The sequence below is a fragment of the Morone saxatilis genome, unplaced genomic scaffold (assembly GCF_004916995.1).
Source record: "Morone saxatilis isolate NCDOM2014 unplaced genomic scaffold, NCSU_SB_2.0 Contig3, whole genome shotgun sequence".
Classification (NCBI taxonomy): Eukaryota; Metazoa; Chordata; class Actinopteri; family Moronidae; genus Morone; species Morone saxatilis.
The window spans coordinates 11,407,236-11,429,311 of NW_023339873.1; the positions used below are offsets into that span (position 1 = coordinate 11,407,236).

The window sequence follows — 22,076 nt, forward strand, 5'->3', positions numbered from 1 at the left end:
CCCCCCCCCCCCCAAGGGTTATATTTATTCCTGATATACGTCTTGCCAAATATCTAACAACAAAGCTGAATATGTATTGGGTTTAAGCAAATGTTGTTTCCATCTTTAGCTATTTATATCAAGCATTAATTAATCTGGATGATATGTACGGATTGATTTGAAACAATTATTTTCTTTCTTAGACTTGTATCTAGACTTGTATTCAAAAGTGTGGTGCATCAAATATTTCTCAGGATAAAGAAATTCTGGTTTTTGGGTATATATGTGTGAACCAGTGCTGATTGTATAGGTTCTTAAATTAAAATGTGATCTTCACTTATTGCAACAGGGCGTGTTCTCTACGGAATTCAGTATGTAAACTGGATGTATGGAATAATGGCTACTGTGGAATTAATTGCATTACTGTTTTACTGCTGAAACAAACTTTTACTTCAGGTTCCTGTAAATACAGTACTACTATGATTTTCATCATCACTCTAGTTATTTTTTTAATCTTTCTTGTTTCTCCAGTGAAGCCTACCAACCAGCCCATGTAAAGGATGAGAGGAGAGAAGCTGTTGTTGCCCATGATATTAATGTCTTTACAGACGTTATATGGACAGCACTTGGCAGAGGAGTCCTGCACTGTTCAGATCCTGGTTCCTGGACTCAAAGGCACACTGTTCTATATATATTTTATTACACACAGTATGCAAAAGAAAACAAAAAACATACTCTGTCTTAAAATATTTTTATTGCTTTTTCTCTGTCTTCTTCTGCAAAAGGAGAACCAGGAGAGAAAGGACAAAAAGGAGCACCAGGGAGACCAGGAAGAGTTGGCCCACCTGGAGAGATTGGTAAAATGCTAAATATTTTTGCTAAATATTTCTCCTTCTCCTTATTTAAGACTACCATGAAGCTGAAAAGAAAAAGAACTGGGGTAAAGATCACATTGCTTGGGCTGAGCTGATAATGTCCTGTTACATCACTGCCAGGCCATCCAGAGATGGCCAAGTGTTTACATTTGGGTGAGAGGTTGGAGGAGAAATGATTTGCAGAATCCACTGTGTGTGTTTACTGAAGACCTTAATGAGGAGTTCACATACTTTTCAAAAGAGATTACGCAGACTCAGCATTTTTAATTAATGCACCTTAGTAGAATCAAATAGCGGTTTTAGAATTTCTCCTATTACATTTTATGTATGGTCCTTTAAGGTGCAGAAACGTTATCTAACATGGGATGCATACAGTGACAGATATTTTTCTTTTTTAGGTCAACCTGGGCTGAAAGGTCAGAAAGGCATAATGGGACGTTATGGAAAAGTGGGCCCAAGTGGGATGAAAGGTAATTACAAAATGCCTAAATGTATTTCTCCACAATAAGTGTAGTGCTTTTCTTGTTTTACGAATAATTAAATTTCATATCTCAGGGGTAAAAGGAGACATGGGGGATCCAGGTCCGAGGGGCCCTAATGGAGATCCAGGTGAGATATTATACCCAATGATTCAGTTTGTCAAACAGATTATTCCAGGATTAGAAAGACACATTTGGTGAAATTTGAGAACTAATTAGGACAGCCCTGTGGTAATCCCCAACATTTTTGCCTTATCAGGTGTTCCATGTGAATGCATGCCAATGAGAAAGATGATTGGAGAAATGGACATTCTTGTGGCCCAGCTCTCCTCTGAGCTGAAATTCATTAAAAATGGTATGATTCATGCTATTTCTGTGTTTTGGAAACATTTTGACATTAAATGTTTATCGTCAGTTCGTGTATTCATTCTACTGCTTCACTTATTATCCTTCTAGAATTGCAAATGATGCGCATGTCAATGTGAAATTTATAGAAATACAAGTGCTCATTTTTCAGCACTGCCCTCCCCTGCAGCTGTTGCTGGCATAAAAGAGACAGACAGTAAGGTCTATCTGTTGGTGAAGGAGGAGAAGCGCTACTCCGACGCAGAGGTCTACTGTCAGACGAGGGGAGGGCACCTGGCCATGCCCAAGGATGAGGGAGCCAACGCGGCCATCGCAGGGTACATAACCGAAGCAGGCCTGAACAGAGTCTACATTGGCATTCATGACCTGCACCGTGAGGGCGTTTTCACCTACGTGGATCTCTCTCCCATGACCACTTTCAGCAAGTGGAGAAAAGGAGAGCCCAACAATGCCTACGATGATGAGGACTGTGCTGAGATGATGGCCTCTGGGGAGTGGACAGATGTGGCGTGTCACCCTACCATGTATTTTGTTTGTGAATTTGACAAGGACAGTGTCTAGGTTCAGCCTATGTTAGTCCTCCTCCACTCAAAAATATGTTTTTCTTCTTGTTCCTACAGTTGGATGTTTTAGATCCACTGTGCAGAATGATGTAGGTGCAGAGTTTGATACAACAATGATTCACATTCATCTGCTGAAAGTGGAAAGTTTCTCTGTGCTCATCAAAAATCAGATTTTTTAAGGGGCGGGACCTAAAAGCATGATTTGTTACATCACAAATCACCTGGAAGTTAGTCCTGGTCCAATTTGAGTGTAAGAAACTTGAAGCACAAACACTGTAAATTGACTTTACAGTGAAGTAGGAGACATCTTGCAGGAAATCTTTAGAAATTAACACAATTTGCATATTCATAAATTCAGGATTTTTTTATGAGGTAGAAGGAGTAGATGCCTTTTTAAGGAATACAGTGTGAAAATTAGACTTTTTTTAATGTGAAAAAGACATTCCAGACACACATTATTGTTCCAAGCACACTATTTGTATGTGGCTTAATACATGTCTGGAGGGGATCTTTAAAGAAAGGATAAATATAATGGAACAAAAGTTAGATATATTGTTTGTGTTATATCTTCTATCTGTAAATAGGATGACAAAATAACATGCAAGTTGTGCAAACTATTTTCCACTTTCCCTTTTTCTTGTAAGCTCATAAGCTATTTATTTTCTTATCTCACAAAAAATCCCAGAGTTTTTGTTCTTTTGTGAGATTTTTTTTTTTAACTACACCCTTAATCTCATACTCAGTGGTTCATTAGCGTTTCAAACAGCATGCAAGGCAATATATTTTTAATAGTTTTTATGTTATGCAAACTATCCACTGAACAATATTTGCAACAGTGCCATCAACAAACAAGACAAATAAGCAAATGTAGAAGGCTGTTTGTGCATAAAATATGAAATTAAAGAAAGATTTTGGTTTCAGTTGGGTGCTTTTAATCAGAGAAATTGAATACAATATTCATTCTATACTCATACAATAAGTTATGTGGCGGTTGCTGTCAGGTAAATTTTCACTGATAATTTTAAAAAGAGTCTGTGCATTATCTTCTGGCCCTGAGCTGATCTAGTGCAGCAGCTGAACAAAACCCAGCAGTGTAAGGCCGCCTCCACCCAGTGGATGGAAGTTGTACTGCACTGAGACAATTTATTACAGTGGGATGTAAAATTAGTGGCCTGATCTATGTAGGCCTATTGGAGACATATTGACTTGTCATAGAAGGAAAAGCCCAGGTAATAACATTAACAATAGCTGTTCCATTCAAGTGTCACCGTATGCTATGACAGTGTAACAGTGAGTCAGCATGCACAATACCAGGAACCTGAAATCAAAGTGGCAGAAAGCTCAACCATAATTTTATTTTTTACACCTGTGCTTTTCCTACTGTAAAATATAATCTGTGAAAACACCCTGTGTTTCAGTTTAAAAGGTCTACACATACTGTAGCTAAAGTCCATGGTATAAGAGTGAATGTTAAGCTTGGACCGTTGTGGGTTATTATTTTTTTATAGCTGTTGCAGTAGATGTGGTATTGCATAAATACTGTGTATGTATTTCTGCAATGAGGAAGGAAATGCATTCATTACACCCTAGACCTGAAGGATGCCTACATGCATTTTGGTACCACTCTGGATGCAGACATAACTTTGGTTTGTTTATAATAAAACTCCACAAGGAACCACCAGAGCACAGTGATTACATAATGTGACAAAGGAAACTCACCCACTGATTCTAAGCTTGACAAGACACTGGCATCTCTGTCACATTGTGTTACAGTGACACTGGAAGAACATCACTAAGAGAAAAAATGTTACCACTTGAGCAAAAAACACAGATTTTAAAGCTGCACAGCAGATTTAACTTATAAACATTAAGGGATATTTATTTTGACTTAATTGTTGGGCATTTATCTATATTAATATTGCTTTTGGTAAAATATTGAAATCTATCATACGAAGTTAATTAAATCTGGTTACTAAACTAAACACACTGGCAAATAGTGTTTATCTAAATTAACACAGACAATTTTGCTGTGACATGACGATTATTTAAAAATAATGTATTATCGAAACACAAGAGAGTTTGAAATAATAATAAATTAATCACACTTGGTAACAATACAGCAGCATAATGTTTGCTGAATGACAAAAACAAGACATTACATACTTTAGGTTACTATGACATTTTCATCTTTGTAAATCCTCTATGGTTTAGTTCTGTGATTAATAGAAGTTGTCTTACAGGCCTGGCTTCTATTGTTTTTTAGGATGGGCATCCCAGCTGAGATGATATCCTATTGAGCCCCTCTAAGACGAGGAATTTGAATATGCATGATGCAGTTCTCCTACTAAAGCACAGCACCAGTCCCTTAAGAAATGAATAATTAATGTTGAGATGAATTATGCATTTAATTGACCAGGAGTTGTCTGGCATAAACCAATTAGGTGCCATTGTTGGTGCAATCTCAAGTTACCTTTGTGGTAAACAATTTGGACAGCTTTGTCTAACAGTGGACAGGCCGATAATCTGTGGTGAAAAAATGGCCTGCAAATGAGAGATATGACTACAGTACATGGAAATGTAAAAAAACACAGCCTGACGTTATATACAGCAACTTTGGAAATATAATTTTCCTACTGTGGTTTTAGCTTGTGAAACAGATTAAAGTTTAACCTGTCAGAAATTTGGAAAGGCAAGCTCCAAGTTTTTGGTGACTGCACAAAGAAAAAACTAGTATTAAAAGTAAAATACATAAAAAATAAAAATAAATGCGTGCACTTTTTTTGGTCTCTCTCTACAGTGTTTCATATCCTTATTTCCAAATATACTTTGATAGATGTGATAGATCGGAGGGAATGGACAAAGACGTTGGGGAAAGGTGGTGTTGAGGTGTAAAGTAGGCCTACTCTAACCTTTAAACTTCTCTAAAAGGTTGTGTACCAATGGCTCTCATCGCCATCAACATATCGGTGGACAGCCTGTGGTGAAGAAAGATTAAATACCCATATATAAATGTGTAAAAGTTGCTGGAGACAATAGAGAATATAGGATAAGGCTTGATGCTGCAAATTTGTTTTTTTGTGTCTTTCTGTTCCCAAAAGGTCAAAGTTATTTATTATTTATTGCAACTTGCCCCATGCCCCAGCACCTGATACAAGTCAGTCTTCAAAATGCATCAGGGGCTGCAGCTGACTCTGTTTTATGTTATACAAGTGCAGTGGTTACCTAAATATGGGTAAAAAATAATATAAAATCACACCACCTATAACAACGTATGCAAAGAAATACTTAATATAGCCAAAGTCAAAATGTCAGCTCATTCTGAGGCACTATAACCCAATTTAATTAACGTTACACATGTCAAAGTCCAAGCATAGATTTATGACTACCAATAAACGCTGGTTGCCTTGGAAACGCTTCAGTTTTTGGAACCAAACACTAAATTCGCGTTACACACAAACAGAAGAAACCACCAAACAACAACAAGAGACGGTGGGATAGGTGTCCTGCAGCTACACCTCTCATGTGGGAGAATTGGTTTCCATATCAGATGTTATCTCCAGTTACGTCTGCGGAGGCTCAACACAGCTTCCAGTGACACATTTACTTTTGACACCAAGCGCCATTACTGTGTAAACTGCGCCTGTTGGCTACAGCTAAAGTATGCCGGCCACCACGGGAAGAGCTGACCCGCCGCCGACAAAAACTATAATTGTCTACAGGAACGGAGACGCTTTTTTCCCCGGAAGGAAAATAGTTGTGAACCCGCGGCAGGTGACGACCTTTGACCATTTTTTGACCTCTCTGACCCGAGGGCTTGAGGCTCCGTTTGGCGCCGTGAGGAAGCTGTACACTCCCAGAGAGGGCCACAAGGTTCAGCATTTAGACGACTTGAAACATGGGAGTGTGTATGTCGCAGCCGGAAATGAGCAGTTCAAAAAGCTGGCGTAGGTACCATACTGTAAAGTGTGTCTTGTTTCTGTGTGTGTGTGTGTGTGTGTGTGTGTGTGTTGTTTGGTGGGCATTTGACTGTGCTGGAACTATAGTCCTTAAAATATGTCAATACTTAATGAACTGAAGTGCTGAGTAACCTGAATAATCAATATTTATACATACAGTATCTTAAACAAACTCTAACTTGAATGTTTAATGTGCAGTCTTGTGGACCACTATTCTTATAAAGTCAGTCTAGTTTAAAAACATTTTCAAGTGGTTTTTTTAATTTTAGTTATATATATCAGGTCTAGAGATGTCTTTCTATATATGTAATAGACCAGTGACTTTATGGGTGTCACGTGTAGCACCTGAAGGCTGGGTTTGAGTCATGATTGACTGTCATGACTCAGAGAATAGTGGTCCACAAGACTGCACATTAAACATTTAAACTACTTTTAAACTATTCTGCTGTGAACAACAGTCAACATGATTTCTTAATGCCTTCCAGGTATTGTGAGATAGCAACCAAGAAGCCACAGAATAAGAAAAGGGAACAGGTAAGTGTTTGATGAATTATACTCAAAATGATTAAACTACATATAACCTTTATTTATTACTGATTATTTTACTATATATGTGTGAGCACGCTGTATAATATAGTGATCTTTAGTGGGAGGTTGAAACCCTAACCTCGGTGGTGTAATAATACTGCCTGCACAGTTGTCTGAATGACAATAATCAGAACTGAACAGTGATAATAAGTCCTATTATCCCTCATAGCATCAAAGTTTAAGGAAGACACCTAAAAATGCCTCATTCCTTATTTACCACTGCTCTGTATTCACTTTCTGACCCCTAGTTTTCAAAACTTTTCAGATCCGACCTGTTGTTCACAGCAGAATAGTAGTTTCTGCTCGCTGGGGAAGAACTACAGACGAGTCCTGCACAATAAAGTGAGTATTGATTTTAAGCTGGATACAAAGTTATCCTGAATGTAAAAAGGTTTATGTTCTTTGCTGTGTTGTGTAGTAAATAGATGATGTTTTTATCCCTGTGTCTTTTTCAACAATTGAATGATTATCTCTTCGTGTCTCTATTGTTTTTGTTCTGTTCTGTAGTGTCTTTACCAACGGAGAGCTCTTGGTTCCTCCAGTTCGAATACGCATCCCAAAGTATACTCTCAGAAGCTGGGAAAATGTTTTAGTCATGGTGACAGAGAAAGTGCGACTTCGCACTGGTGCTGTTTACAGGTAATGTCTGACATCAGTACATCATAAACCCTTGTAGTTTTGAATTAGTCATGTATCAGTGAGGACAACCAACCTGTAGTTTTCCTGGATTAAGTAAATAGGACCTTTATTCTCTGGAGGGTATCAAGTTCTTTAATATAGATATAGGTAGAGGGAAATATGATTAGTGGAGATTTAAATGAGTTTAAATGCAGCAAAAATAAGCAGTGGAAGGATTTCTTTAATGTATTAGTGATTGGGACCATGTCTGGTTGTGATGTGCTCACAGGGGCTAATGCAAAACTGATTGTCAGGCTTTGATGGATTTTTAAAACATGAAATTTATCCACTCAACCAATATTTGAGACATCTATGTCTCTTCTCTATCCAAAACACTGATAATTATAGGCACAGTTCAAACAGCCCCAAAACATTGCTTTAATTTGTGGTGTTTCTTTATTTGAGTTCTCAGGCTTTGCACATTAGATGGACATCCTGTCTGCGGTCCCGTTGAACTGGAGAACAACCAGCACTATGTTGCAGTCGGTGCAGAAAGGTTTAAAGCTCTCCCATATGAGCAGTGCATCCCCTGCAGGGATGGAATCAGGGAAAATCACATGTTGGAAGGGTACGAGACCTATGAGGTTGTTATCTACATAATTTAAATAAACGCTGGAGCCCTATTTTGGTGTCAAAATGAAAGAGAATATGTTTGCCAATTTTGTTTTCCCTTTTTTGTCCCTGCAGCCACTACATCCTGCCTGCTGTTAGAAAGACAAGACATGCAAAGGATGTGGTGAGTAGTATTGCTACAGAGTTAGGCGCAGTTTGCCATCTGGCCGTTCACTTGCTCACGACATGCTAAATTCCCTCCAGTTTATTGCTGTAACACCGTGGTAGCATCGCCGTTGAAAAGCGTATCTTTGCACATGCACACACAGCATTTCAATTAACATTTCCCATGTGCGAGACTTGTTGTGGGGGTGCAATTCGTTATGAAACGGCGCTATCATCAATCACTGTCTGCAGGAGGCATTGAGTTACCTTTGCTTTCCACTTTGATGGGTAATCCCCACAGAGACAGGCTGGCCCACTTGATCAAGTGCAGTGAGCCTCATAGACAGATCATATGCACCGGGGGGACTTCACTGACTGAAAACAAAAAAAAAAATCTTTATTCAAACCAGAACCAGGACAATTTGTATTGTGATTAAGTAGACAGTGAAGTGCTTTGAATCCATATGAGGATTGCGCTGCTGTGGGCCTGAGTTGCACACCAAATCACACGATGAAGATGAGAACATGCCCAGTCAGCAGGTTGAGGTGGAGATGAGGTGGAGATGGGGGGGGCCCCCTGTGAGAGATCTGTCTGACATCTGATTTTTTTAACCATGAAAGATGACAATGCTGTGGCAGATGCCAATTTTTTTTCAGATGGAGAAAAATGCCTCATGTCTTATCTGTAGCTGTATCTGTGGTTGACTACCTATTCAGAAATACAATGAATATTTATTAGCAATATATAAGAATCAGTCTGAATGCTGTAGCTTATTTGTATGATTTCTTCATCTTATTAAAAACTATCCAAGCATAAAACAATACTGTTGAAACACGAACTTTGCTGAACTGAGGTTTAGTCTTTAGGTAGGAACATCTGAATCAACACTGTTAAGACCACAGCCTTTGCCATTACATATAGTACCATGAGGTGGAGACAAAGACAGAGCTATGCCTGTGTTTTCCATCCACCAGCTTATTGTAATATGTTAGTCATTCAATGGACATGATGCTGCCGCATTTTACTCCCTTTGCCTCTACGTCTGATCCTCATGAATTTGTAAACATGATTTGGTTAATAAGCACCTTTTCAGAGGGGAAAGATACATGTGCCAAAAATTGCCCACTGTGTCTTGATCTGTCGGCTGTTTAGCTTACTGATTACACATGCATTTATAGGGTCATGTCCGTCATTAATTTCAGTTTGACCTCACAAAACAACAGCAGTCTGGTTTGAAATGCCTGTAAAAAGATCCTTTAAACATGCCCGCTCAGGCTGTGTAAAATGTAACCTTGCTCCTGCAACCTCGCTGCATGGGAAACGGTGTCTGTCCTGTCCTGTCCGCACCGGAGCGTTTCTGCGCTGCTGAATGGGACATCTGGTCTGGAGCAACCACTGAAGTCTAAACTGACGGCTCTGCAGAGTGTAATATTGAAGCTCTCCAGCACACCGTGTTCCCATCGGAAGCAAGCATATATGCTGACTTAGGTGTTCACAGACATGATGAGGTAGAAACTTTTGAGGTAGACATGGCATAAAGAGAAGATTAATAGTGGGGAGAGAAATGCAAAGAGATAAAGAGAAAAAGAGAATATTGATGTGCATCAAAGCAAAGAACTTTCATATTACAGTAATAATAATGTGCTGCACAATTGTGCTTCACATGTACTTCACACAAACAGCCCAGAAAGGCTGACTAAAGCTTTTAATAGCTGCTCTCCCTGACATCAGCGATGACTCGCTGCTGCTCCCCGTTTCTCCACTGTTTCTGGATGATCTCATTGGTGAGGGGAAGTAGCAATGCCCCGTGGAAAACTATACCCCCTTACTGCTGCCAGCATGTCTGCTCACTGAGGACCCGGCCCTGGGAGTGGCTCCTACTGATACCACAACCAGTATGGCTGGAGGCTGGCCGGTCCAATTGGTTGGGACCCCCGTTTTCCCCTGGCTATCATATCACGGTGTCCTCTTGTTGACTCCTGTTCTCTGCCACTTGAGAGGGCCAGAGATTACTTGCCGCTCTGTCCCCCTGAGCCCCTTTCACAGTAACTCTAGCGCTCTCTTTCTCTCTCATGGTCTCTCTCTCTCTGGGGCCTCCTGATACACACAGTTGTCTGCTCCCACAGGACACGGTACTGTAGATATGTAATGCAGAATGAGAGGCGAGATGACCTCAGCTTTTCCACTGCCTGTGTTTCCACTTGTGCTGCTACTTGTACTGTACTCTCCTGGCTCTGAGGCGCCCCCCCGTCCTCTGCGTTCTCCTCCCTGAGTGAGACACTCTTGATTTAACTTTGTTGATTTAAATAAGATCTATTTACATCTCACCACCAGGCTGTAAACACGGAAAACAAGCTGTTCAATTTTTGATGGCCCAGATGTATTTTGATTCTGAACTTTATCACGAAGTTGTTACACATCACTCACAGATGGAATTGAGGTTACGAAACTGAATTAACAGCTTACCGCTGCGACAGTGCCACTGCTCTTCTGTCTTTGATCTTGTGTGGTTATGCGGACACTACAGCGCTGGAGTGTGAACTCTGTTTCAACTCCCCTTCGCTGAATATGCCAAGCAAACTTCACTCCTCTTTTGTTGTTTTATTTTTCTCCCTCGGCCCACCAACGGCTGTAGAAATTCAAAAGAATATCAACAGACTTTGCCTCGGCATTAAAGAAAGCAAACAAGTGAAGAAACAACGGCACTATTCCCCGGAGTCCATGTTAGTGAGCTTGCAAACACCATTGCCAGAAGTGTATTCTGGTGGAAGCCTGAGATCACTACACTATCCCCGGAGCCAGCCCAGGGATCCAGCCAGGCAGCTGCAGTAAAGAGCACTGTAGCTGAAAAGAAACATTAAGTCTGCTCTCTCCCACTCTCTGCGTCTGTGTCTCTCATTCTCTGTAAGGGAGACATACCTCACCTTGCTACCTACAGAGAGGATGAGGAGCCTGCGAGGAGAAAATTGCCTTTTGTGGAAGCATTAATTCAGATGTGTACCCTGCTGTCTGAACATCACTCTGAACTCTCCCCACTGCTCTCTCGCTTTCTCTCTCTCTTCCTCTCTTGCTCCTTCACTCTCCCACCATGCAACTCCCAAGCCTCTTTTTTTTTTTCTCCCCTCCCCTCTCCATCAATAACCTTCTGCTGTCTACTGCTGAAGAATAAGTTATTCCCTACAACTCCCTCCCTTTCCCTTTAAGCTTGTTTGGATTTTCATTGTTTGATCTGGCTTGATAAATAAGACAAATGCAGTTAGAAATTCATGGCTGCCCCATTTCATCAATAAATGATTAGTTTGCCACGCTCCCCAGTGATTGATAGGTTGTGCACGGGATGTATTGGAACCAGATGAATTCAATACAGTAGGAGTCATGGGGGAGCTACAAAGCATATCAGCTCATGAAAAATTGAGGTCAATAGAAAATGTAAAAAAACGTTGAGAAGAGAAACAAGTTTTGCACTGATGTGTTTTGTCTCTTTTTTTTTCTTCCACTTTACAAAACAACAGCAAAAAGTCGATGATGAATCACAGCGAAATCTGAGGAAATATGCCTTAATCTGTGCCCCTGTTTTCTCTTCTCTTTTATCTCTTCATGTAGTTTGCTCGTACAGGCTTTAGAAAGGACCTTGAGCACACAGCCAGGGGCCAGATGAAGAAACACGCAGCAAAACTGGAGAGAACCAAACAACAGAGGCAGGTGTCCAGGAACCCAGTTCTCTTCGCGACGGGGGGTAAGCAGAGCAATTCTATAAGAATATCTCTCTCCCCGTCTCTCTCTTTCTCTCTCCAGCCCTAGTGTTTTTCTTTCCCTTCAACACCTCCTTTCTCACTATGACAATATGAAGAAACGTGTTGGCTTTTGTAGACAAATGTATATGTGTTTGGGTAGAGTGTGTATGCACAAGTGTAGGAAGGACTGCATTTGGGCACACGTGTAGGCATGTGCTTTGTACATTACCACCGTGTGTGTGCAACATTTGACAGTTGATTGAGCTTTCTTTTGACTCTCAACCTGTTCTTTTAAGTCCAAACAGAACACAGCTCCCTGCTTTCTGGAAGAAACACCAGTCTTTTCTGTGAATATTTAATAGAACAAGACTTCAAACACTGTCATGGGGGGTTAAATCATAGATGAATTCAATCAGGCCATTTTGTTGAATATGTATACAGAAAGCCTTGTTAAGTATGTGTGTGTGTGTGTGGCACAAAATGCTCCAATTTTCTCCTAAAGTGGGGATAAAAATGGTAATAAGTTATTAATCACACATAACGCTGACAGAAGATCATAAGTGACAAAATACTTAAATTTATGGGTTTGAACATTATAGCAGTTGCACTGTTTAAAAGTGATACTCTTCTTCATCATTACCCCAGTAATTGTGTGTTTGCCAGTTATTCAGTAGCTGTCATTTCATGTGTTTGTTTTACCATCTGTGCACAGTAATACACGACTCGGAAGACTCATTATGTAGCACTTTCAACGTGACATGATATGGTAGCATAGATGAGCTTATTGTCACAGTTTGAAACCCGCGATTATTTTCATATGAGGCAACTAAGACAGCTGACCATACCTGTAGTAAGGTTTCCTCCCATAAAACACAATACTTAAGGCCTAGAGTTAAAACAATGAGTCTTCTTTATAACTAAACACCTCTAAAAACCCGTCATACAGGAAGTTCACAGAGCTTTTGGCACCAGATTTCTTCCATCGTTTTGTCTTTTTTAACTGGAGTGAGTCTAGAAAGAGATTCAAAACTAAGACTAAAAGCATAAGTCTGCAAGTTTTGTTGCTGTATAATTGCCTCTTTGAACTAAACTTATTTAACTACATACATTTTTCTATGCATTGTCCCTTAGTGTTATCACTAATGAATCTACCATGCTTTGTTATTTATTATTTAAATGAAATTACTTAAGGCTATTGAAGTAGATTCAAGCTCAATAGTGTGTTTAATTATTCACATTCTGCCCCATATCAGATCCAACAGTCACAGACAAAAGGAGTTTGTTTACAAGGAAAAACAGTGTGATGTTGCCGTATAAGCTATTCCCCACATGCATCAAGAGCAACCTGTCACTGTCAGGAACTAACCCTGGACCGAAAGTTCATGCTGGCTGGCCATATTTGTGGCAGGGCAGCTGTGGCTTTCTGTGGCCCTTTCGTCTGTGGGACCACTCTAAATAAATAAATGGCTTGACAGCAACATTGATCTCTTGTGAAGTTGAACAGGAAAAGCAAAGGGAGAGGAGAGGAGGGCAGTGAGGGATGGGTAGTCAAGAGAGAGAGAGAGAGAGAGAATGAGTGTGAGGAAGAATGAGACGGTGACTGCCAGCAGATGAGGTAATTGTGATTAATCACTTTTCTCAGAGGGCAGCGTGTTCAATGCACAAAACAAAAGAAGTGAGATGGCTGGAGCAGCGGAGGTGCAGGAAGACCGCCAGCTGAAGGTGGACCTGCCAATTGATCAGGTAAAGCAGAACCCCACGCAGCCCGATGAGGTCTTTAGCGTACAATCTTTGAACAGCTTTGTCCTGTTTATCCGACAGGAAGTAAGAATTGAGTCCAATCTGAAAGCACTATTATCAGCATCACCGCAGATAGATGTAGGCCACCTGGGCATGTGCTGATTCCATTAACTTAAATATATGCTCCTGCCTGTGTTGTCTTGTTTACTTCTTGTCTCTGAAGACAAACAGACGTATACAAGTTGATGAATCTCACAACAAGCTGTCAACATTTGACATGTTAAATCTCTGGTTTAAAAGAAAAAGGTGTCTGCACCTATATCACCCTCTCCCCATTTTCCTCTCATTAAGCTTTACTTTTCTGTGTGTTTTTCAGCTTCAAAAAGAATAGAGAATATACTAGCACAGTATCATATCATTTTCTGCTCAGAATAAGGCCCATGAATGCTCAGTAGAACATGTTACATAAATATATAAATATTTAGCAAAATCAATACAGCAGTACAGTACAGTGTAAGCCAAGGGGGATCTTGTTTTCTCCCTCCCCGCAGGTTGAGGCCAAGATAGTTGACGAGGAGAACGAGGATGGGAGTTGTTATGCGAGTCCCTGCAAGGCCTCCCTCCATGATTCAGACAGCTCATGTCTGCAGAGGTCTTTGTCTACAGGTTCCAGGAAGGATGTAAGTACCCTTATTATGAGTTTCATGTAGTTACTATTTCACGTTAAGTTCATTTTTACTTTATTATTATGTCCAATTTTTTCATTTGCTTTTGGATTAGGTCACATAAAAATGGTTTAACCAGCAATTATGGTAATCACCATTTCCATAATTGCAAGAGCGTCACATAGACCTGCTGGCAGCAACTATACTTTTATCTGATGTGTGTGTAACCTGTTTTTCTGTTTCCATGGTTCTCTTGGTTCTGTGTATTGTGTACTGTGTATTTACCAGCACAACCTTTCTTCAGGGTGAGGAGAGTCAGTAAAAGGCTCAGGGCACAGTACAGGATTACAGACACCTGAGCCCCATTTTCAACTCAATACCAGTTATAGAGCTTAGCTGGAGCCACAGATACTGTATGTATCACAGCATCATGCTTAAAAAGTGTGTATTTGCGATTAGACTAGAGCCCCATAACAGTATGTGGTTGTATTTGATGTGTGTCCTTGACTCTGGTTATTGTGTACGTTCACAGTGATGAAGTAGGGCTGAGATGTGTGTACAGATGTTTCTGCATGGATCTGTGGTTCCTAGAAATTACACTCATTTAAATACACTTATTTTGCTCTAATAATCCTCGAGGGACAGCAATATGAAGCAGTGTAACTGTGATGAATGAACACAATAGTTGGGTGATATTACTATTCCAAGCAATTTCATTCGGCTTTGAAATGAGAAGATATTGAGTCTTATTTAAGCAATCAATAACCTTGAACATTTTGTTCTAATGAAAACTATAATTTCAAGCAGTGGCAATTACACCATAGGGGAATGTTTTGGTGTGGTGATGGTTTTGCTGCCGTATGCACTTTTGCAATAAAGATATTCTTATCGGGGTAATTATTGACTTCTGGGGGCCAGTTATGACCCTGGCTAAAGACCTCATCAATAGCTTAATTCATTACTTATCGCTTTTAGTCATACATGAATGTTGCTGATTCAGATTGGCTATGGATTGCAGGGAAAGACCATTAGATAATGGACAATAATAATAATAATAATAATCCCTGGTACAGACTCAGCTAGTTTTTGCACTAACCATCCCGCCAAGCAGTTTTTGATTTGTCAGCTAACGAAGACATAAAGAGAAGGTAGGGTTTTTATTGTTTCAAGCTCTCCAGTTGCAAACATAATGCCAGAACCAATCGAACTTAGCTTGTTAAATTCAGTTTACACTAGAAAATGCCCATATTGTACCTTACCAACATTTTGCTTCGCAGCAATTTTGTTGTATGTTCGTTCATGTTTTACCGAGGATACCAGTATATTTATAAGAAGATGTCATCAGACCAGAAATAATGATGGTGCAGGTGGGACTTTCCTAACTTAAAGTCTAACCATCATTCATGCATACTCTCCTCTTTTCCCTTTGAGGCCAAACAGACTCTCGCTGTCTCGTTGTCGGCAACCTCATCATTTAGAGGGCTGTGAATAATAATGAGGGATAACTGCGCTGCTATGACTCATACTTTGAGCTGAGTTTGGACAGATTTCCTCCCACTCCTGTGCTCATATGTGCTTGTGAAATGCCCAGTGACTCTGTATACGCGCACGTATATAGTAGATATTGATGACCAAATTCAATTACATGATTACATTTTCAGCCCAAGCTTTAAATGATTTATTGCATTGAATTTAAATAGTGAATACATTTACAGACAGTACAGCGGTGAGGCAGTTGTGCGTACGCGATATTGACCTGTGCGGTCCAGGTCAAATAAAGAATAACGAGATTCAGCATCTCTGCCAAGTGGAGATGTCCGCTGGGAGTGAAGGCAGGCTATCTCAGTGGAAGAGAGCGAAAGATGGCGGGCTAGAGCCTGATGCGCATTTATCAAAGCTTTTCTTATAATCACTTGACTGACTTTTGTTGGGCTTTCTGAAGGTTGGGTTTTCCTTTAGAGTGCACTCTGTTAAGGAGTTGATTGATTTCATGAGGGGGGGACTTTGTCTATGTTGTAGATGTCATACACTTCGAAGAAATGTGGACAAGGGTAGATTTGTGTTCACTGGTTGGTATTGTGTTTACAACTATCATTTGTTTTGATTTAACAATATTGGCTGATTTATCAACCAGTCAGCTAAGCATTTTTTCTTAATTAATATTGTTAGAAATGCCAATAAGACTAGGCTTGTTTGATCAATTGTCTTCCTCTTCGTAAGAATTTTGTGATAAAAAATCGAATCATTATTGACCGCCGCATTGATCCATCCCTTTCCTTTTCCAATGTAGGTCCATTTCATTTGTCTTTCCGGTTGTTTTTCCGTGCTCCTATTCCCCGAAGCTTAGGTTAGCCATTTCAAAGGCCTCATTCTCTCCATGCAAGGTCAACTATAATCAACTCTAGACAATGTCACCGCTTGCATTTCCACAGAGCTAAGCAAAGGAAGACGACTCCTCTGGGCTTTTAAGGACCTACTGCATTATACCATTCAATTACTGTTCATTAGACAGTGTACAGCCATTAATCAGACTGAGATGTTCTGCTAGTCCTCAGCGGGGACAATGAACTGGGGAAATTTATTCTGGCTTCCTGTCTGGGCCGCTGTTTAGTGGTAAGGAGAGAAATGACACTTTGGAATGCACTGAAGCTTTCAGTACAAGACACATCCTAAACTGAACTGCTACTCCACTTGCTGTATCTGTTTTCAAGTGAAGTTCTCTGCTTCATGCCGCCCCTCTCTTTGAATTTTAAGAAACATAGGCTTTGTCAGAGATTTACTGCATATGTAGGAGAGTATTACGAATCTGATATATCACTAAAAGGGAAGAAAGCTGACAGATTTACCGATTAGAGCTGCATATGCATTGAATATGACTAGATGATGATATGAGAAACTGATTTATGTTTTCCAGGAGAGGGAGGTGTGTTCCACGTTACGCAGAATGCGGTCACGGATGTCCCGGTTTTTCAAGGGTAGGTTCATCAAAGCATAAAGCCTAGTAGTAGCTTGCTGGCAGTAGCGGCGGCGGCGGCAGCGGCCCCCGCGTTCCCCTCCACAGCACCTAATGCACCCATAAAGAGACCACTAATACACTCTGCATTACCAGTTCCTCCCTCACATTGCATGTCACCGGATCCACAACCACCTCTCAACATCTGGGAGAGCTTTACGCCATGCTTTATGGAGACCATCTGGTTGAGTGGGTTTTTTTGCCTCCCCAATCTCAGATGACTTATTCTAGTATTAAAGGCACCTGCACATCAAGGTGTGCCATGCTGAGAGCCTGGGATTATTCACCGCTCTTTATATTTCCCATGTCGTTTGTAATTTGGAACCACTCAGACAGAATGAGGGGGATATGTACCTTGTTACTATGAAAATCCATTTTTTTTTCTCCATGACTTCTTATTCTAAGTAGAATTGCATGGTCTGACTTTTATTTGATTGATCTAGAGAAGAGCACATTTGAAAATGGAAAAACACAAAATAAGTGCTATACACATTTGATTATGGGGAGGGGAGATAACATACTGTTAAAACACAAACCAAAGCAGCGATGTAAACTTGACATTCTCCTTTGTTGGGGGGATGTGCCTTTCAGTTGGTTCAGGCAATTTCATTCTAATTGCCTACAAAACATAGGCTTTGGCACTAAGGCCCATTCACTGGTTTCCCAGCATCTTCGATTGTTCCTTGCAAAAATTCCAAAGGTGACTAAATGGAACGGGATGTGAATCCCTGCACGTGGTTATCACTGTCTGCCCTTCAATCTGAGCTTCACCCTGTCAGTGTGACACTAGGAAAATCACTGCATCCTGTGCTAACAGCAGGCTCCCTACCTCACTCACGAGTCATCCATGCTATCATAGAAGTACACAAATACACATACATGTGCACGCACAGACAGCAGTTGTGCATGATTTGTATGTATATACATGTTTTCTCTTTCAATTATCCTCATATTGATAGCACTAGAGGTCGAGATGCAGCCTGATGTACACTCTAGTACTGGCTATGATTTCCCTGCAGAATATCAATGGACACTGCAGGGGGCATTTGAAATAAATCACAGCACATTATTGCTTGCAGAGACTCAAGACTCACATACTCATTTTCTGTCCCTATCACATTATATTGTTGTTACTGTTTATGAATGGGTTTGCATCATTCATGGCTCATATGATGCAGATGACACAGACGCAAAGCTTTACTGGAGAGTCAGAGCCGTTGTGGAGGGAAGCGGGATGTGAAAGGAAAAGTGATCTCCAACAGAATCAAACCCGTCTGTCACCTGCTTTGCATCAAAATGTCAATATCTGGGCCAGTTTTTATCCTTGAAAGGATCAGCTGAGGAAAAATAGGAGGCCTTTTTCAAAAAGCAAATCTACCATCAAGGTACTTGCCCTGCCTCCATCATATACTTTACCAGCAGTATTCCATCTTGACTTCCAGGTATAAAAGCAAGAGATACTACTGGGTTCAGTTTGGCTGAGATTCTCCTTCAAAAGTTATTGGTACCGTGTACAATGGCCTTGTAATTTATGAGAACTGTTAGGGCCTCTGACAGAAGTTGTAAAGCATCTTGACTGATTGGGAAGATATGAGATGTGTGCAGTCATGGCATATTGTCGCCTGTATGTGCGTAGACATGCAGAGAGTTGCATGGCTTGCTCTGTCACAGATAAATTACTCCACACAGTCAAATTAAGTTGTTGTAAATCACCCTGCGGACCCGAGACTAGTCCTGAGTGACGACCTTTACGCCTATTTGACTTTAAGTCTTATTTATGTTAATCACATCTGTATTATACTGACAGTAAAATTGTGTCATATTCTAAAAGGTCATTGTTTTGCAGTACAGCATGTGACAGGGACAGAAAAACACGCCGGTTTTGTTACGGGAAGGGAAAGGTGTAACTCTTGAATGTTTATACATAAACAACTTTATTTTTATCTTGTGTTTTTTACAGAAAAGTTAAACATTAACATTCAGTGCTTTGACCAGCATGACATTCATTCACAAGGTATGTACTATGAAAAAAGAAATGTATTCTTGTATTCTCAAATGCAGCTCCATATAGAGCACAGCGTAGTTCAGCAACCATATGGGGATACAGCATGTTTCATGTTACTGTAACAAATTAGAACAACTCGTGAGCGTTACAGATGCTTGGTGTGGATACTAAAGGCTCATGAAATCCCTTCACAAAGAGCTTCATGATATTAATGACACTAAAGTAATAACATGTTCTATGGATGTTAGTCCCTCACAATACCTCTTAGGATACAGAATATATATTGGAGTTTTTATTCAGGCAAAGAAATGATATCCTTGGGGATGGCTTTCACTGAGGGAGAATGAGAGCCTTTGTTAACTACAGTAAAGTTGGAGGAAAATGTATGCTTTTCCTCTCATTCATCATATACATGTCATGAAAGGCCTTCAAAAGGCAGCAGCTCCCAACAGCAATTTTTTTTTTTTACATTTACATGTTGAAAAATAATAAGTTCCAAAGACTCCTTGCTGAAAATCAGCCATTGTGATGTGAGAGAGGCATCTGCGTGTGATCTCCTTTGCACTCAAGACGACAGGCTCTGTGAAGTGCACCACTGCCCAGTTACACATTAGCTTTGATTGCCAGTTTGTTCTGTGCGTAGCCGGTAGCTTTGAACTGCGTCTCAAGATGAAAGCCAACCTTGTCCACAGCATGTCCACTGTAGACTGCTGCTGTTGCTTATTTGCTTCAGGCACCATCAGAGGCTTTGGGACTATTTTTTTTTCTATAGTTCTGTACCATGCTGGATTGAGCATTATGTATAATTTATCATACAATACATCCAGAGACAGCACCCTTTCTTAACTCCATTTTAATTTAATGCCTCTTTCTTTCTACATCTTGTGTTGAGTGTGGTCAGTGTATGATACCACTAAGGTATGTCTTTGTGATGTCCAGCAGATATACCTTCCTATTAGTGGTTCCCATGGTGAGAGCATCACCAATCAGCGCTTATCTCTTTCTCTCTCTCCTTTCCCTCTTGTTCTCTCTCTCTTTCCTCTAAGAGCCAGAACCATAGAATACAGTGTCAGACTGCAAACGGACCAGACGTCCTCGTTCTCTTCTGTCTCCAGAAGCCAGCTGCTCATGTATAAGATGAAACAGTGTTATAAACCAAATAAAAATGTCTTGCCTCCTGACAGCCCCACCGTGAATATATGGCCTCTTATTTCAGTGAATATATTGCATAATTATGTATGGTTATGAATATTGCATGGAGCCTCACACTGAGTGCATGGTAAGATGCCTAATTGCGGAGTTTAATTATTAAGAAGCAAAGGTCCTGAGCGGGTTTTGTGAGAAGCACTTTTGATAAATTATTTTTTGCAGTTTTCTGATGAATTATTTTGGGGGCTTGTGTCTAATCAGCAAGCGTAGTGGACGGCGTAACTGCTCTTGAGAGAGACTTATCTTCCCATGGAGAGGAATTACTATGCTGATTAAATCCACTGAAATCAACTAATAACTTAATGATATTGGAGTGGATCAAAAGAATGAATCACTGCCTCTCGTAGCGGTGGCTATGAAGAACACAAGGGCACAGTGATGGGTAGAATGAGGGCTGTTGCCATTGACCCCGGGGCACAGCTTTAACATTTCTGTGTGACATAAGGAAGGGAAACGGAGAAGGAGGAGCTTGTGATGGTATGTACCAAAGCAAACAAAAGTACCTCATATTGAAAATAAATGTGGTGTGGCTGTTCCTTGTGCTATGAAACACTTTAAGGAAAAAGTCCAGAGAGGTTGACTAAACAAGGAATAATAAACTAGATCTCCCTCAAGTACTGCCAAAGCCACTAGACACAGCTGCTTGTATAACTATTGCTTCTCATCCTCTCCAGCATGTACTATAACTGAGGCGCCCACATAAAAATATTCCTCCGTAGTTATGTAATTAATTCAAGCGCACTTAGTATGCAGAAAAGTTTAAGGCTTGACCTCGGTTTGGTGTCGAAAGAAATCTGCAAATGAATAAAACAGGCTTCTCTGCATGTTGATTCAAATATAGAACTGGCGCACATGATGTATTCTTCCATAAAAGCTAATGGCTGTAATGCAGACAATAAGAACCATTGACCCACTTAATCGCAGTCCTGTGTCACACTGTCACAGTGCAAAACTTAGTTTACCACAGCTGTGGGATCAAACGCGGGGTAATAGCTGGGCTCCCTCCATTCCCCTCTTGCAAAATGCATGTCCGTCTAGCACTTCTGAAATGCAGTCAAGCTGCTTTTCGCGAGCCAGCACAAATATGTGAATAATTGATTGATATTGATGTGAAGATTACCTTGGCGGTATCCAGTCGTTGTTTGGTTTAGAAGTCTCCCGCGGAGGAGGCAGGAGTCCGGCCATCTGTCAATAACACGTCAGTCGTCTCACATGGCGGGCACTCTGACCAGCTCAAACGCTTCAGTGAGCAGCTGAACAATTGTTCTCAATGTGATGTTAAATCAGCTATTCTGCTCTGAAAGGAGGCTTGAAGCTCAAGTGTTGCAGGTCTGCTTCAGTCAAAGTGGCCTGAAAATAATGGGCACAGTACTAATTCTGTTCTCTTGCTGTGATATAATTGCATTGATTATAAATTATGGATTATAGTGTGCAGTGAAGTTTACTTTATAGTACTCAAAACAATAGTTGATACATGATGCTGTTATACATATTTCTTCTTTGACCTT

The 22,076-nt window shown here is 40.4% G+C and overlaps 2 protein-coding genes across 3 annotated transcripts; both read left to right on the forward strand.

Moving 5' to 3' along the window:
* The first annotated feature begins 524 nt into the window (after positions 1-524).
* On the forward strand, positions 525-2,589 carry colec11 (collectin sub-family member 11). 2 transcript variants are annotated; one of them, XM_035674361.1, is made up of 6 exons: positions 525-654; positions 765-836; positions 1,253-1,324; positions 1,410-1,463; positions 1,593-1,688; positions 1,869-2,589. In XM_035674361.1, exons 1-6 carry the CDS (start codon positions 540-542, stop codon positions 2,258-2,260), a joined length of 801 nt encoding a protein of 266 aa, XP_035530254.1. In that variant the 5' UTR covers positions 525-539; the 3' UTR covers positions 2,261-2,589. The 2 variants fall into 2 exon arrangements, with proteins under 2 accessions (XP_035530254.1, XP_035530255.1); XM_035674362.1 differs by lacking the exon at positions 1,253-1,324.
* Positions 2,590-5,746: 3,157 nt separating this feature from the next.
* On the forward strand, positions 5,747-20,513 carry LOC118337375 (doublecortin domain-containing protein 2). Its single transcript, XM_035674357.1, is given in 12 exon segments — positions 5,747-6,206; positions 6,704-6,752; positions 7,072-7,148; positions 7,314-7,445; positions 7,897-8,112; positions 8,172-8,220; positions 11,806-11,938; positions 13,579-13,679; positions 14,228-14,356; positions 17,256-17,316; positions 19,315-19,368; positions 20,406-20,513. Coding segments are annotated over 12 exon segments (1,299 nt in total). The 5' UTR covers positions 5,747-5,922; the 3' UTR covers positions 20,420-20,513.
* The last annotated feature ends 1,563 nt before the right edge of the window (positions 20,514-22,076 follow it).